The sequence below is a fragment of the Sorex araneus genome, chromosome 1 (genome assembly GCF_027595985.1).
Source record: "Sorex araneus isolate mSorAra2 chromosome 1, mSorAra2.pri, whole genome shotgun sequence".
In the NCBI taxonomy this organism is placed as follows: Eukaryota; Metazoa; Chordata; class Mammalia; order Eulipotyphla; family Soricidae; genus Sorex; species Sorex araneus.
The window spans coordinates 354,812,957-354,829,962 of NC_073302.1; the positions used below are offsets into that span (position 1 = coordinate 354,812,957).

Genomic DNA, 17,006 nt, shown 5'->3' on the forward strand with positions numbered 1-17,006 from the left:
ATCAATTGTGGCCAAAGGACAATGCATGGAATGGTAAAAAAATAAATAAATAAATAACTGCAGCCGCGTTAGCTGGCGCCGCTCCAGAAAGAGGCCACGCCCGCTTTTGAGCCCTCGCCCCCTAACGAGAGGACATGCCCCTAACCTGTTCGGACACGGGAGGGAGGGGTCAGGCGCGGTGGGCGAATGACTGAGACCTGCCTGGCGGGGCTGGGGTGTTCCGAGTGGGCCTGCAGCCACGGGCCTGATTAATTAAATTTTTAAAAATAAAAATATCATCCTACCCAAAGCAATATAATTCAGTGCATTCCACATCAAAACTTCATGGCATTCTTGGATCCATAAAATTCCCACCAAATATCCAAAGCACTTTTTTTTAATCTTTTTTTATTTTTGTGTCACACCCAGTGATGCTCAGGGGTTACTTCTGGCTTTGCACTCAGGAATTACTCCTGGCGGTGCTCAGGGGACCATATGGGATTCTGGGAATTGAACCCGGGTCAGCCGCATCCAAGGCAAATGCCCTACCTGCTGTGCAATTGCTCCAGCCCCCAAAGCACTTTTAAGGAATACTATTAGCCAGGCCTGAGAGATAGTACAGTGAGTAAAACATTTGTCTTCCTGCATGCCAACCCAGGTTCAATCCCTATACCACATACTGTCACCCAGGCACTTCCAGAGTGATTCCTAAACACTGAGCCAGGTTTAGGCCCTGAGCACAGCCAAGCATGGTACCCACCCAAAAATAAAATAAAATAAAACTGAGTACTGAGTACTCAAAGGAGTAAAGTGATATACATGATAACTTTCAGTACTTGTATTTCAAACCACAATGCCTACAATGCCTATAAAAGAGAGAGAGAGAGAGAGAGAGAGAGAGAGAGAGAGAAATATCTCCCACAGAGGAAGGCTGGGGTGGGCAGGAGGGAAACTGAGGACATTAATAGCAGGAAATGTACACTGGTGAAGAGATGGCTGTTGGAACATTGTACGACTGAAACCCAATTATGAATGATTTTGTAATTGTGTATCCCATGGCAAGTCAATAAAAATAAAAATAATAAAATAAAATAATAAACTGTACCTTAAATCTGTAATAATCAAAAGTGTATGGTAATAGACAAAAGACAGACTCTCCTCTGGACTGTGAACTAAGCTACAGCCCGTGCCATCCCAGGAGGGGGAAGGTTTTTGTCCCTCGACCTTTTCCCCTCAGCGGCAGCATGGCAACCGCCATCTTTCCTATTGGACAGAGAGTTACGAACTTGCAGTGACAGAGTGCGTTGGAAATCTCAGGATGGGGAAAGGAACCGGCCCTGCTCCCCACCCAGACGAGACATTCCTAAACAGCCATGATCCCAGAGGCACACAAACCAGTCTCGGAACCCAGTGGCTTCTGGCAGAAATCCCTCTGGACTTAATTACTAAAATACCAGAAATCCAAAACCACGCGGCCACAAAAGCAGCCACGTGACATCATATGCTCTACATTATCAGCAATAGAAAAACAAATTATCTAATGATGCCTTTTCGGCAGGTCTGATTGTTGGCAGAAAATTTTAAATAATAATAGTGGGTCTTCTGTTGAAAAATTGAATGTAATCAAAGTAAAGAGTGAGTAAAGTGAAAATCATCTGCCACACAGGCAGGGTGGGGGGTCGCATAAGGGGTATACTGGGGTTCTTGGTGGTGGAACATGTGCACTGGTGAAGGGATGGATGTTTGATCATTGTATGACTGAAACTTAAATCTGAAAGCTTTGTAACTGTTCTCACGGTAATTCAATTTTTAAAAAAGACAGACTCTCTGACCAATAGAATAGTATTGATGGCCCCAAGACAAATCTTCAGATGTCTGACTAATTCATTATAACAAAAGGAATCAGTTCATTAAGCCTAGCAAGGAAAGCTCTCTCAATAAATTACACTAGGAAAACTGGTTAATCGTATTTAAAAAGTGACAATGCACCCCTACCTCACATCATATGAAAAGGTTAATTCAAAATGAATTAAAGGCATTGGGCCCATATGCAGAACACACTGAGAGGAAACATAGGCAGAACTATTCAAGATATATTTACCTAAGATGAATCCTTGGTGAGGTGATACCTTTTGGAAAGTAAACAAACACAAGACATATAAACTGGAAATAGACAATTCCCAGTGAAAGCAAACCCCGAGAATTTGGAATTTGCCAGGAAAAACTGAAAACAGAAACTTTCAACTGGTAATGGATAGAGACACAATACTGCAAGCAGCAAGATCAAAGAAGCTCACATACAAGGAAGCACCTCTTAGATTTACAGCAGACTTATCAGAGGAAATCTTCCAAGCCTGAAGACAATGGTGGGATATAGTGAAAAAACTCAATGAAATGAACGCCTCACCAAAAATACTTTATCCTTCGGTATATCTACACGATGGAATACTATGCAGCTGTTAGAAGAAATGAAGTCATGAAATTTGCTTACAAATGGATAGACATGGAGAGTATCATGCTAAGTGAAATGAGTCAGAAAGAGAGGGACAGACATAGAAGGACTGCATTCATTTGTGGAGTATAGAATAACATCACATTAGGCTGACATCCAAGGACAGTAGATACAAGGGCCAGGGGGATTGCCCCATAGCTGGAAGATTGCTTCATGAGCGGAGGGGAGAAGGCAGATGGAATAGAGAAGGGATCACTAAGAAAATGATGGCTGGAGGAACCAGTTGGGATGGGAGATGCATGCCGAAAGTAGATAATGGACCAAACATGATGACCTCTCAGTGTCTGTGTTGCAAGCCATAATGCCCAAAAGTAGAGAGAGATTATGGGGAATATTGTCTGCCACAGAGGCAGGGGGAGAGTGGGAAAGGGTGGTATACCCAGGATATCGGTGGTGGGGAATGTGCACTGGTGGAGGGGTGGGTGTTTGATCATTGTGAGATTGTAACCCAAACATGAAAGTTTGTAACTATCTCACAGTGATTCAATAAAATAAATTTTTTTTTAAAAAAGAGTACTTTATCCAGCTAAACTTTTACTCAAACTCGAAAGAATGATACGCTGGCTCATGGATAAACAATAACTATAAGTTTAGATCACGGTCATAGACAAATTCTGTCATTATCCAGAGAAACAACTGGACAAGAAGCCTGCTTAGGGCTTGGAAAGGCTAATACTGTAGCTGGAATCTATAGGGAGATGTCCCTAGGAAAGCCACGCTACATGGCTAATATTTCCCTTACTGCATCCATACAAAATGACCAATATTAAGAAGATGAATGTTTAAATGGTTGTTGGACTAAGGAAAGGAGAAACACACCCCTACATGGTATTAGCCCTTGAGCAGATATCCTAGCTGCAGATCTCTGTCTTATCTTAGAAGAGCATCCCTGAGAAGGAAGGGCTTTCATATTGTTGATTGTGCTACCTGACCTAGATGTACTTGCTACCTGGGATGCTTGGAGGTTGGGTACTAGACCAAGAGACCAAGGGGACCAGACAGAGCACAGAGTGATTATCATGGGGACCTGAGGAAACGAGAATGGGGGCAGTGTGAGACTGGAATGGGTTGCTTAGTGAGACTAGATTCATGATTGGATCAGGCGCAGAGGGAGAATGGAATAAACGACCACTGATCATCAACCAGCCTGGCAGCCCTGTTCCCTCCTTCACACGTCTGTTGGCAGCAGCTGCAGGATGGGGTAGGGAAGCAGGCACTGAACGCACATGGCGGACAAGAGAGACAACCGCCACTGCTCACTTATTTATTTTGTGATCACACATAAGGGAACATACAGTATTTCTTCAGATGCACACATAGCATGATGGTAAACTATTCTAAGCATGTTGTTAATGTATTTATGTCCCATCAGCTTCTTTCCAGGAGGGTAAGGGGCCCTGAACACAGCAGGAAGGAGCACAAAAACTAACAGAAATGCAAAAGGAATGTTTGTGAGCACTGCTGCCGATTGTGTGAGCACCACAACCTTCTGTGTGACCTCAGATGAACATAATTCATGCTCTTGGTTTTTATTGATATTTCCAATTGGTTGATTCATTTTGTTGGTTCCTATTTTCCGAAGGTTACTATTTTCCTCCTTCTGCTTACTTTGGGTTCCATTTGTTGGTCCAGCTTGCACTGTGCAGTTAGATTATTTATTTGACAAAGCCATTGCCATTAAGTGAGAAGATTGAAACAAAGGAATTTTGTTGCCATTATTTTGTAGAAATTATGAGTATTTGTGAAGTTCTTTGAAGGACCTTTTCAAGTATCTCCTTTAATGCTTCTTGTTAAACAATTTCAAGACTATGAACTTGCTAAGCCATTGCTTGTCCATGAAGCTCTGTATCACTCCTTCATATAGGAATGACACCCTATCTGGGTAAAGTATTCTTGGTGAGGTATCAATTGCATTGATGTTTTTCACTATAATTCCACCTAGCCTATACTTCTGGTCTATAGACTATTTTCTAAGTCAAATCTGAATCTTATGAGATATCCTACTTCCCTTACTTCTGCTTCATCAGTATTCTACTGTTTTCTATTTTTATCATTTTTATCATAATATGTCTCAGAATTTTTCTTTTTGGCTTTATTTTGGCTGGAACTCTTTAAGACCCCTGAATCTGCTGGATCTATGTGCTCCTCAATTCTGCTAAATTCATGGTAGCAATTTCACTGACTCAGAGTTCTTTGTTGACATTGCCTTCCTATTCCTCAGATTTCCATTCCTATTCCATGATTCTTCTATTGTTCTTTTTGAACTTATCCCATACTTCTCCAGTTTGTTCATTTTTCTTTCTATTTTTTATTGTTTTCTGGGGATTTCCTACATATCTTTGAAATCACTGATTTGGTCCCCAGCTGCTGTCACTCTTCAATTGAGGCCTCTGGTTGGATTTTCAGTTCCCCTAGCATCTTCTTAAGTTCTGTCATTTCTCATTGCACTCTTCTCATTTCCTCTCAGGCTTTCTTGTGCTTTATTGACTGTATCATAGATTCTTTGAGCTCATTAAGCATCTCAATCACAAAATCTCCAGCATCCTTGTCTGAGAAGTTGCATAGCTGAAGGGTGCTGGTGTAGTCTTCTGGATATTCACTGCCGTCATTGAGCTTGAATTGCTTCTAGGCTCCACCATCAAGACTGCTGTGTTCTGAGGCTGAGGGTGAGGCTATGGTGTGGTACTTCCCAGTACCTCATCCTGGCTCAACACTTATTCTGAGCTTAAGGCTTTGGGGGGCAGGAGGAGGGTCGTGACGGTTATAGTCTTCTAATTTTCTGGAGTTTTCCAAGGTGTTTTCCAGTGTGCTCTGATGGTGTGAGCTGTTATATGCTTCTGAGCCTTTTTCTGTTCTTTTCTGTGTTACTGCTAGGTGCTTTATTAGCTTCCTGACTAGGCCCTATGCTGTTGGAGAGCTGAAAGCCTATGGGCATGACAGGGACCCACAGTTTCTCTGATTTTCCTTAGCCCACACTAGAGAGCTCCTACTGCCAGCTCGGGGCAGCGGGGGGAGGGGGTCTCCTCGTCATCTCAAGCCAGTGACTGGTGATTTGTAACTCACTTTGCTATTACTGTTTCCATACAGAGGATCTCTGGAATGCTCCATGAGGTTTGGCCTTCCCCTTCCCTGCCAATTCCCATACAGAACCAATTGCAGTTTCTGTTATAATCATTTCCTCTCCCAGTTCAGTTCAGCTGTATCCTTCCCCTCCCCCCACATCTTGACCCTGCCTGCTACCCTAATGTTTTAGTTCTCCTACTTGCTCCCCCGGCCACTGAGAAGCTTACTAAATTTCTAGTTTTCCTACCCTAGTATGTTTTGGCTTTGGGGTATGTGTGTGTCAAAATTTGGGATGTTCTGTATCCACTTATCTATCTCTCCAACTTGGGGAATTTTTCTCTACCATTTCAAGTATCGTCTAGGTCTAAAACAAACGTTTTGAATTTTTTCCAGTACTGTTATTGATAAAGCGAAGCACCTTACATGTCCATTAGAAAACTGAAGTCTTGAGGCTGGAGCGATAGCACAGCGGGTAGGGCGTTTGTCTTGCATGCGGCCAACCCAGGTTCAATTCCCAGCATCCCATATGGTCCCCTGAGCACCGCCAGGGGTAATTCCTGAGTGCAGAGCCAGGAGTAACCCCTTTGCATTGCCAGGTGTGATCCAAAAAGCAAAAAAATAAAAATAAAAACTGAAGTCTCTTGGCTAGTTTAGCCAGAATTTTGGTCATGAGGTAGCATCTCATTGTGGTTTTGTTCCATAATTTTATTGACAAATAAGATATTAATTAGCATTAAAACTTATGGCATTAGGGGCTGGAGCGATAGCATAGCGGGTAGGGTGTTTGCCGTGCACGCGGCCAACCCGGGTTCGAACCCCAGCATCCCATCTGGTCCCCCGAGCACCGCCAGGAGTGATTCCTGAGGGCAAAGCCAGGAGTAACCCCTGTGCATCGCCGGGTGTGACCTAAAAAGCAAAAAAAAAAAAAACTTATGGCATTATATATATATATATATAAATAGATATATACATCTATTTATGGATAGAAAAATTGAAGCATAGTAAAATTAATCCAAGATCACATAATTAGAAACAGCCAGGACATAATTTTGTCTGAATCCTGGAAATCTAATTACAGACTCAACATCTTTTTTCAAATAGGTTTTAATTGTATGACAAAAAATTGTGCAAGTGAGTATAACTGTAACTTACATTAAAAATATTTTAGGGGCTGGAGCAATAGCACAGCGGGTAGGGCATTTGCCTTGCACGCGGCCGACCCGGGTTCAATTCCCAGCATCCCATATGGTCCCCTGAGCACCGCCAGGGGTGATTCCTGAGTGCAGAGCCAGGAGTAACCCCTGTGCATCGCCGGGTGTGACCCAAAAAGCAAAAAATATATATATATATTTTAATCGTACAATACAGCTTTTAATCTTAATCTTACATGTATTTCAAATTAACGTATTTTTAAATCTTTTTTCCTTTCTCCAGTTCCAGTCTGCTAACCATCTTGGAGTGATATAGTTTAAATTATAGAGTTGTACTCGACATGATGATATAAACACAGATGTTATATTATTATAATGCCATGCTCTGAAAACAATGATGCTGTGTTTTATTTTGTAAGTAAAATCTGTGCAGTAAAATTACAAACTGTCACCAAAACTAGCCTCTCTCTTGCGGCTGGAGCAATAGCACAGCGGGTAGGGTGTTTGTCTTGCATGCAGCCGATCTGGATTCAATTCCCAGCATCCCATATGGTCCCCTGAGCACCACCAGGGGTAATTCCTGAGTGCAGAGCCAGGAGTGACCCCTGTGCATCGCCAGGTGTGACCCAAAAAGCAAAAACAAAAAACAAAACAAAACAAAACTAGCCTCTCTTCTGCTTTACCCAGAAGTATAATCAGTCGGTTATACTTCTCTACTGGTAATTTCATCCTTCTCTACTGGTCTACTGGTAATGTTCTAATTTGTATAAAATTCTCAACCCACACTTTGGTTGTGGTGCTCCCACACTGTAGTTGTGGTATTCCCACACTTTGGTTGTGGTACTCCTACATTTTTGTTGCAGTGCTCCCAAGTTGTGGTTGTGGTGCTCCTAGCTGTAGTTGCGGAGCTCCCACACTTTGGTTAGGGTGCTCCCACACTGAAGCTTGGTGCTAGTTAGGGTGCTCTCACACGTTGGTTGTGGCGCTCACACATACCTGGTTGCAGTGCACTTGATATAAAAGATTTGTCAGTCCTTTTAAGTTGCTGTGGGAGCCACACATGGTGCCAGTAGGAGCTGGGGGGAAGGCCTGGCCCTTTCTGTAGCAATTACACCTCAGGGCTGGAAAGAAGGCCCAGAGTTAAGCACATGTCTGCATGCAGAAGCGTGTGTCTGACCTCTGGCACTGCTCCCTCAGCACACCTGCAGGATTAGCCCCGATCTCCAGCAGAGGTGCTGAAGTACCCAACCACTCCCCCCATAAAAGTTCTATTTTATATGCATTCTTATTCTCTTTCTTCCTTCCTTTCTTTCTTTCAAAGCAAAAAGATTATTCAGGAAGTCAATGAAGAGAGGATACATAAAGATACATCCACAAGAGAGAACACAGGCTTCTCCAGAGTTGAAAAAGGCAAAGTCCACATCCCCAGCAGGGCTGTGCAGGCTGTTTCCCAGAGTGGGGAGATGCACCCTGAAGGAAGAGGGCAGATGCACCTTGCTCGACATTCTCACTGCTAGTAACAGTCCAGTTTTCCTAATGCATATTATACAGCCATTGAGCAAATCAGGTACAAGTAATCAAATGCGCACAAGGACTTAGTCACTGGATACTTGATACCACAGAGGGTCCCATCCATGAGAAACTCTTTGGAAAAATAAGTGGAATACAAGTGAACTTTGCATATGGAAATCAGAAGCTGGTTGCCAGAGACTTGATTGAAGGCTGTATGCTAGGAGGAAAGACCTGTGTCTTCTAAGAGTTTATTTACCCACTACAAAACAGCGGTTTCCAAAAGGCATATGTCAATGGGGACGGCTGAGATAAAGAATGAAACTTAGGATATGGGAAAATAAGGACATAAAGGGGGAAAAAAAAGCTGAAGATCTTAAAAGGAGGGTAAATGATAAGCAAAAGAATAGAAAAGGAGTAAATCCTAAAGGCTGACCTCATCACAGAGGATTTAACAAGAGATAGTGAACTGCAAAGTAAGTTCTCTAAATACTTATGAGTAAGTTCATATTGACACCAAAATTAATGGAGCAGGTGTCATTGTTAGTTGCAATTTTCTTTTTAAAGAAAGCATTGGAGGAGGCAGTCGGGAGAATTTTCTACTTGAAAAAAACCTTGATGATTTGGTTCTTGACAGAGACACACAGCCATTGGCCTTCAGCAGTCGCATCGACAGGGTCTGCCTCATATTTCTAGCTTAGGTGACTCTCTTCCTGACATGGCCTCCTAACGGCAGAGGTAACACTTGGCTCAGGATTCCTCGCTGCTTTTGCACCAACAACTTTTTGCTTTGTTTTATCATTTGGAGCTGCACCCACTGGTGCTTGGGTGCAGTGCTTCCAGAACTCAAAGCAGGAGCTCTGAACTGAGCATCCTGCGTGCAAAGCATGTGCTCCTCTAGGACTCAGACATTCTCCCTAGCTGAGAGCCCCGCCTCCGTGCTGAGGAAGACTTTGTCAGGTCTGAGCAGCTTTTGAGCTTTCCTTCACGAACCGTTTCCTCCCACTTTCCTCTCAGAGGATCAGATTAGTTTCTTTGTCAGTTTCCATGACTAATCATGCTTTCTCATCTTTCATAGACATTATGTTCCTTGTTGCCCAATAACCTTCATGAATTCATAACTCTAGCTCCACAGGTATTTCCTGATGAATATAATGGATAAAAAGACTGTCTGTCTGTCTGTCTGTCATCCCTTTGCTCACTGATCTGCTCGAGCGGGCATCAGTAACGTCTCCATTGTGAAACTTGTTACTGTTTTTGGCATATTGAATATGCCACGGGCAGCTTGCCAGGTTGTGCAGGTGAGATACTCTCAGTAGCTTGCTGGGCTCTCCAAGAGGAGCAGAGAAATCGAACTGGATTGGCCGCGTATAAGGCAACTGCTTTCACTACCCACTGTGCTATCACTCCAGCCCAGATAATGGATAAAAAGAAAATATAATTCACGTATCTGACAAAGAATTTATAAGCTTAAGTAGAATTTATAGAAATCAACTTTAAATACAATAATGAGAACTCACTTTTTCAAATAGGCAAATTTTTTTTAATTTTTTTTTTTTTTTTTTTTTTTTGCTTTTTGGGTCACACCTGGCGATGCACATGGGTTACTCCTGGCTCTGTTCTCAGGAATTATTCCTGGTGGTGCTCAGGGGACCATATGGGATGCTGGGAATCGAACCCAGGTCGGCTGCGTGCAAGACAAACATCCTACTCGCTCTGCTATCACTCCAGCCCCATAGGCAAATATTTTAAATGGAAAAAAAAATAACAAATATTCAATATCATAGTCATCTAAGAAATTTAAAACACAGTAAGATACATCTATATACTTGTTAAAATAACTAATATTTTAAAATATATATGGTGTTAAGAGAAGTGGATCATGTAAAAAAAGACATGTGTGTATACTGGTATATATGGGCATGCCAAATGGTACCACCACTTAAAGAAAATTTTGGTAGTTTCTTGAAAAGTAAAGTTATAGCGATATCATGACTCAGCAATCACACGTTCAGATATTTACTCAAGAGAAATTAAAACATGTCTATACAAATAAAATGTACATGAACATTTATAACAGCTGTACTCACAACCAAAAAGTGGAATAACAATTGAAATGTCCAAAAACAAGTGGATGGACAAATTCACTGTAAAGTGTACTAAGCAAAATAAATAAATAAATAAAAAAGAACTAATTAGTACATGCAGCCACATAAATTACCCTCTGAATCTCCAGAACTCTTTGCTGAATCAGCCTCCAAGGACTAGTCTGGCTTCGAATGCCAGAGACACGTCCCAGGACCTCCCAGGGACCATCTCTGGCAGCACATCATTCCACCACAAGCAATACCCAGTGTGACCCCAAAACCAAACAACAAAAAGTGTTGTGCTAACTCGCAAAAAGGCAGATACATGAAATGACATGTATGGTTCTATTTCTACAAAGCACTTTGGGGGATTGAGTGGTTAGGCTCTTGGGGCTTACTCCTGGCTCTGTGCTCAAAGATCACTCCTGGAGGAATCATATACGGTGACAAGGATCCTACCACTTGCAAAGCAAGTGGAAGTTGACTGTTTGCAAGGCAAGTGCCTTATCTACTATATCATTTCTCCAGCCCTATTTTGACAAAGTTCTAAAACTGGCAAACTCATTAATCGTGATAGAAATTGGATCAGAGTTAGCATTGTGGGTTAGAGACCACAAAAAAATACGACATGATTTTGAAGAATATAGAAATTTCTAAATGCAAGTGTGCTGTGGTTACACAGGTACCAGAGAGATGAGTGGATAGACACTCTGTATATATTTGTTCAACCATCCATAAAAATTATGAGCACTGTCATCCTGTTGCTCATCGATTTGTTCGAGCGGGAACCAGTAACGTCTCTCATTGAGAGACTTATTGTTACTGTTATTGGCATATCCAATACGCACAGGTAGTTTGCCAGGCTCTGCGGTGCGGGCTCCATACTCTCGGTAGCTTGCCGGGCTCTCCAAGAGGGGTGGAGGAATCGAACAGGGATTGGCCACGTGAAAGGCGAAAGCCCAACCGCTGTGCTATCGCTCCAGCCCATAAAAATTATACCTCAATAAAAATCTTAAATGTATTCCTGATATTTATTAATGAGAGATAGCACAGCGGGTAGGGTGTTTGCTTTGCACGCGGCTGACCCGGGTTCAATTCCTCTGTCCCTCTCAGAGAACCCAGCAAGCTACCAAGAGTATCCCCACACACACACACACACACACACACACACACACACACACACACACGACAGAGCCTGGCAAGCTCCCCATGGCGTATTTGATATGCCAAAAACAGTAACAACAAGTCTCACAATGGAGACGTTACTAGTGCCTGCTGGAGCAAATCAATGAACAAGGGGAAGACAGTGCAAAGCTGGAGCCCTTGTACAGCACATATGGCGCTTTCCTTGCATACAGCCAGCCCAAGTTGGATCCCCAGCACCCAGCACCCTTAGCCCCACCAAGAGTGATCCGTGAGAGCTGAGTCAAGAGTAAACGCTAAGCACCTCTGAGTGTGGCCTAAACCGCACTCCTCCCCCCAAAAAACCTGAACTAAATATGTAAGTCCTACTTCTAACAGTGTTTGTTGATTCTATGCATGAAATTTTGTCTGTCGCTTCTAGATGAATGTCACAAGACAGGTATCGAAAAGAAGCGTGTCCAATGACTCATTCTGATGAGTGGGCAGACAGAAGGCAGAGGCAGGATGGGTGCTGGGCTCCCACATTTCCCGCTCCCTACCTCGGAATTTAACGGGCAGATAAAGCAGTCAAGTCCGGCCCTTGGGAGACCACAGGTCAGGGCGGAGGACGAAGACAGGCCGAGGCGGGAGCCCTGAAGACTCTGGCCTTGCAGCGAACTCTGCACAGATCCCAAAACAGCGCGGCACGAGGAGAGCCGACACCGCGTGAGGCTGGCGGTGGAACGTCGCAGGAACGCTAGGAGCCAGCTCGTAAATCCCGATGCTTAACAAAAAGTTAAAATTAAGAAAAGAAGTCAGGGTGTCAGTGTCGGGCGGCGCCCAGGCGCAGTGCAAGGAGGGCACAGGCACAAGACAGCTTAGAACCCGAGAGCAACCGCAACCCGCCCCGCCCCTGCCCCGCCCACCCCAACCCCCGGCCCCGCCCATCTCTAAGCCCTACCCATTTCCACTGCCCCTTCCCCTCCCGGGGCCCCGCCCATCCTCTCCAGGCCCCGCCCCTCAATTCCCTTTTCGGCCCCGCCCTATTATCCTCTCCCGGCCCCGGCCCCGCCCATCCTCTTGGTCCTGCCCCATCCATCCCCTTCCCGACCCCGCCTCTCCTCTCCCGGCCGCGCCCCTCCATCCCGGACCCGGACCCGCCCATCCTCTCGGCCCCGCCCCATACTCTCTCGGCCCCGCCTCTACTCACCGCCCCAGACCGGAAGCAGTGGCGGGCGCTTCCGGTGCGGGGCCGAGTGCGTTTCAGAGATGTCGTGGGTGCGGGCGGTACCTGCCACCTTCGGGGCTGGGGTGGACGGGGACGTGTTCGACGAGGACGCGGACGAGTCGCTCCTGGTGCAGAGAGAGTGGCAGAGCCACATGCAGAGACGAGTCAAAGTAAAGCCGGGCGGGGCAGGTGTGAGGCCCGGGCGGGAGAGGGCAGAGCGCTCGGGGGAGCGCGGCGTGGGGGCTGTCGGGACCCGGCCGGCCCTCTCCGGCCCTCTCCGGCCCTGCCCGGCCCGCCCTGCCCGACGCTGGGCTCGGACCCGGGCAGCGGCCGGCCCTGGGCGCGGCTCTCCGACACGGGGTCTGCCGGGAGCGGGCAGCCCGGCGGAGGGCTTCGGGAAGATGGGGTGTCCCGCCGAGCCGGTGACCCGGCTCCGCCTCTTCTCTTCCAGGAGGGCTACCGCGATGGAGTCGATGCCGGCAGGGCCCAGACCCTTCAGCGCGGCTTCAACCAGGGCTACAAGGAGGGCGCCGAAGCCGTGATCAGTTACGGGCAGCTCAGAGGAACGCTGAGGTAGTGCTTGACGCGTCACCCGCCACAGCACCCGAGAGTGTCAGCGTCTGTCCGTGAATACACTGTTTAAACTGAAGTTGCCCTCAAGGAGTGAAGGGAGCTTCGAAACACACACGGCGTCACCTTCAGAAGGTGGAAATCCTTAGCCCCTGCCGAGCCCGCTGCTTTCCTTACTGCAGAGAGCGAATAGGAAAATGCGTATTTAATCTTTAGAATAACGCTGTTCGTCTTGCGTATGTGGGAGAGCAGAGTATGACAAACTTCTAAACTAGAATGATAAAAATCCTAGCTGGGACTAGGCATGGTTCCATTCACGCGGACTCTGGGCACTGCGCCTGTCAAGTGCGGCAGTCCTGGCCGTTGTGGAGGGCACTGGAGTCCAGGGGTCAAAGCGTGACAGATTCAGGGAGGCTGACACCTCCCTCCTACACTGCCCTTTTTAAAAAAAAAAAAAAAAATTTATTAAAGCACCATGAGAGGCTGGAGCGATAGCACAGCGGGTAGGGCATTTGCCTTACATGCGGCCAACCCGGGTTGGATTCCCGGCATCCCATATGGTCCCCTGAGCAACCAGGAGTAATTCCTGAGTGCAGAGCCAGGAGTAACCTCTGTGCATTGCCAGGTGTGACCCAAAAAGCAAAAAAAATTTTAAAAAGCACCATGAATTGCAAAATTGTTATTTGTTGGTTTTTTAACAATGTTCCATCACCAACCCAGTGTCAGCCACCTCCAGCAGTGTCCCAGGCCCCCTCTCCGCTCCCCCTCAGCCCCAGCTTGCCTTCTTGACAGGCACCTTTTAAGTTTGGTTAGCAGAGTGTGGGTCTCCTGACTTTAGTGCTGCTGACTCTCTGCTTGAGGTATTTGGCTTTGCCGTTTGTTAGCAAACCTTTGTACCTGAACCCCCTTGGCCCCTGCCCCATCGTTCCTCACCTGTTTCTTCCCCCTTTCCTTTCACTCTGTTTCTTCCCTTTTCTCTGTATTCTGGGGCCAATGGTGATTTGGGCAACCCGCCTTTAAACCATTGCATTTCTTCATCCAGTTACTCTAAATACATATAAATTACGTAGAGAAACAGCATAAAATGCAGCAGACTTTTAATTTTAAAACTACAGGATAAAGTTATCAAAACAAAATTAATTCATTATGTTACAGATAGAGAAAATTCAAATATTGGGGATCAGAATCAGTTAATCTGCTAGAGTAGAAAAATGGTCAAGTCAGTGCCTATTATTACATCATATTTAATTAACCTTTTACAAACTTACAAAGTATAAACTACTAAAATACGCCTTTTCTGTGACAGTGGCCGTACCCAGGAGTGTTCCTGGTGATGTTTGGCTGTAGGCAAAAGCAGTTCTGGGAGCTACCAGGCTGTCCCCCGAGTTGCCAGGATGGGGGGTGGGGTGCGCAGGAGGCAAATGGGGCCATGCTGCACGTGTGCTCTGCCTCGTGAACTCACCCCAGCAGGGGTGAGTCCATCTTTACAAACAAGAAGACTCTTGCACATCAGTCATTATTTTATGATAAAATTGTATGAACAATCTAAAATGTCAGAAATCTTCATTAGAATTAAAAGAGTGCTTACCTTTGGGACTGAAGCAATAGCACAGCGGGTAGGGCGTTTGCCTTGCACGAGGGCGACTCGGGTTTGATTCCCAGCATTCCGTATGGTCCCCTGAGCACCGCCAGGAGTAATTCCTGAGTAGAGAGCCAGGAGTAACCCCTGTGCATCGCCAGGTATGACCTAAAAAGCAAAAAAAAAAAAAAAGAGTGCTTACCTTTTTCAGAAAAAAGTAATGTAATCAAATTTGCCTTAGCACTTCCTTTATTACCTTCATTTTGCTTGTAAGCAACTATACAGTGAGAAATACAATTTTCAAGGCCCTTGCCACAGCTGACTGAGTTTAATCTCCAGCACTATATAAAGTCCCCCAAGCATCACCAGGAATGATCCCTAAGCATAAAAGCAACAGTAAGCACCAAGTACCACCACGTGTGGCCCAAAAAAGAAAAATAAAGGGGGGGAGTGTTAACTCTGAAGTCAATACCCCTTCCATTTTAAGATGATATTTGGCCCAACAACAACAAAATAACCTCAGAAATTTTGATTCAGTTGGTCTGAGGTGTGGCCTAGACTTTTATCTTGGCAGGGGAAGGAGGGTACAAGGCACACCCAGCAGTTCTCAGGAGCTGTTCCTCTTGGTGGTGCTCTCCGGATCATGAAGTGCCAGGAATCAAACCCAGCTCGCTCGCTCTCTCTCCCTGCCCTCCTCCAACGTAATGTTTATACATGATTAAGAATCATTTGTTTAAGAAGGTTGTCGGGGATTAGAGAGATAATACACTTGCCTTGCACATGGCCAACCTGGGTCTGATCCCCGGATTCAGTATGGTCTGCCAAGCTCTGCCAGGAATAACTCCAAGTGCAGAGCTAGGATTAAGCCCTGATGTGGCCCCAGAACAAAAAAAATTAAAATGGAAGAAGATAAGCAATATCCTTAAAGAAAAATTAATTTTTCTCTTGCTGAGTTATATCCCTCTCTAGCTATGTAGTCATGGGGAGGCATTTAAAATCCAGAAAAGTAGATGTGCCGCAAAGGGTGAAGGGTAAATCAGGAATTATAATCAGATCATATGATTAAACTCAGTGGTATAATCTACTGAAAATTATATTTGTGCCCATGTGTGTGGAGAGAGATTGATAGGATGGACAGATCTTTCAACACCCAGCAGTCTCTGGGCTCTTCCTGCTCCCTGTTCTCAGCAGTGCTCAGGGGACCTTGGGTGCTGGGACTCAAAACCAGGCCTCAGCATGCAGAGCCTGTGTGTAACCATGGAGTGTTTTCCTCCAGCCTCTTTCTGTGTAAAAATTATAATTTTATTTTGCCATTATTGTCCGACTTTTGGCCACCATATGTAACTTTTTCTAACTTGACTTTTATTTGTTTCCTTTAAGTGCTTTGCTCACCTGGTGTCACCTTCATGACAGGACTGCGCCTTTAATGGGTAAAATACGGAGTCTCCTGGATGCAGTTGGCCAGTGTGAAGAGTGTGTGCTCAGACAGCTGGACGCAATCACTCCACAGCCCCGCGTTGTGGATTTATCGGACTCCATTCAGGATATGGACCTTTGTCACAGGCTTTCAGCCGAGGGAGACACTGATGAAGCTAAAGATGGAAGACTCTGTGAAAGTAACGCTGACTTTAACAAAAACTGTAGCAAGAATGCAGAGTGTTCATCTTTAGGGTGTTTTCAAACAGAGGACCATATACTTTCTGAAAAACCAGACCTCACTTGGATTTTAGAACAGACAAACAGTTTAGTAAAGCAGCTAGGAGTACCAATAGATGTATTACAACATCTCAAACAACTGTAAAAATTGTCTTCCTTTGTTAATGAAAATAATATTAAGAATGTTTCATGGAACATTTTGTTTTTTATAAAATTAACAAAACTTGGGACAAAGTACAGAGGACAGGACACTTGCCTTGAACGCAGCTGACCCAAGTTCAGTCCCCAGAAACCCACATGATATGCTCTCCCAAGCTCTGCCAGAAATACCCTGAGCGCAGAGCCAGGAGTAAGCTCTGTGCACAGCCAGGTGTGGCCCCCAACCCAAACAAAATCATTACAATAATTATAATAGCTGAGTTTAATTATGTAGGATTATTCTTCATGGAAGTTTAAAATGTCTTTAAAATCAGCACCATTAAATACAATAAGCCTGTTTTATTAGTGATAACTTTCAAGTTAAGATAAACTGATTTCTTTGTTATTTTCA

The 17,006-nt window shown here is 44.9% G+C and overlaps 1 protein-coding gene across 1 annotated transcript; it reads left to right on the forward strand.

The window, feature by feature from the left end:
• Window positions 1-12,677: 12,677 nt before the first annotated feature.
• On the forward strand, window positions 12,678-17,006 carry YAE1 (YAE1 maturation factor of ABCE1). Its single transcript, XM_004606893.2, has 3 exons — window positions 12,678-12,821; window positions 13,103-13,224; window positions 16,181-17,006. The coding sequence occupies exons 1-3, from the start codon at window positions 12,693-12,695 to the stop codon at window positions 16,599-16,601; spliced, it is 672 nt and encodes a 223-aa protein (XP_004606950.1). The 5' UTR covers window positions 12,678-12,692; the 3' UTR covers window positions 16,602-17,006.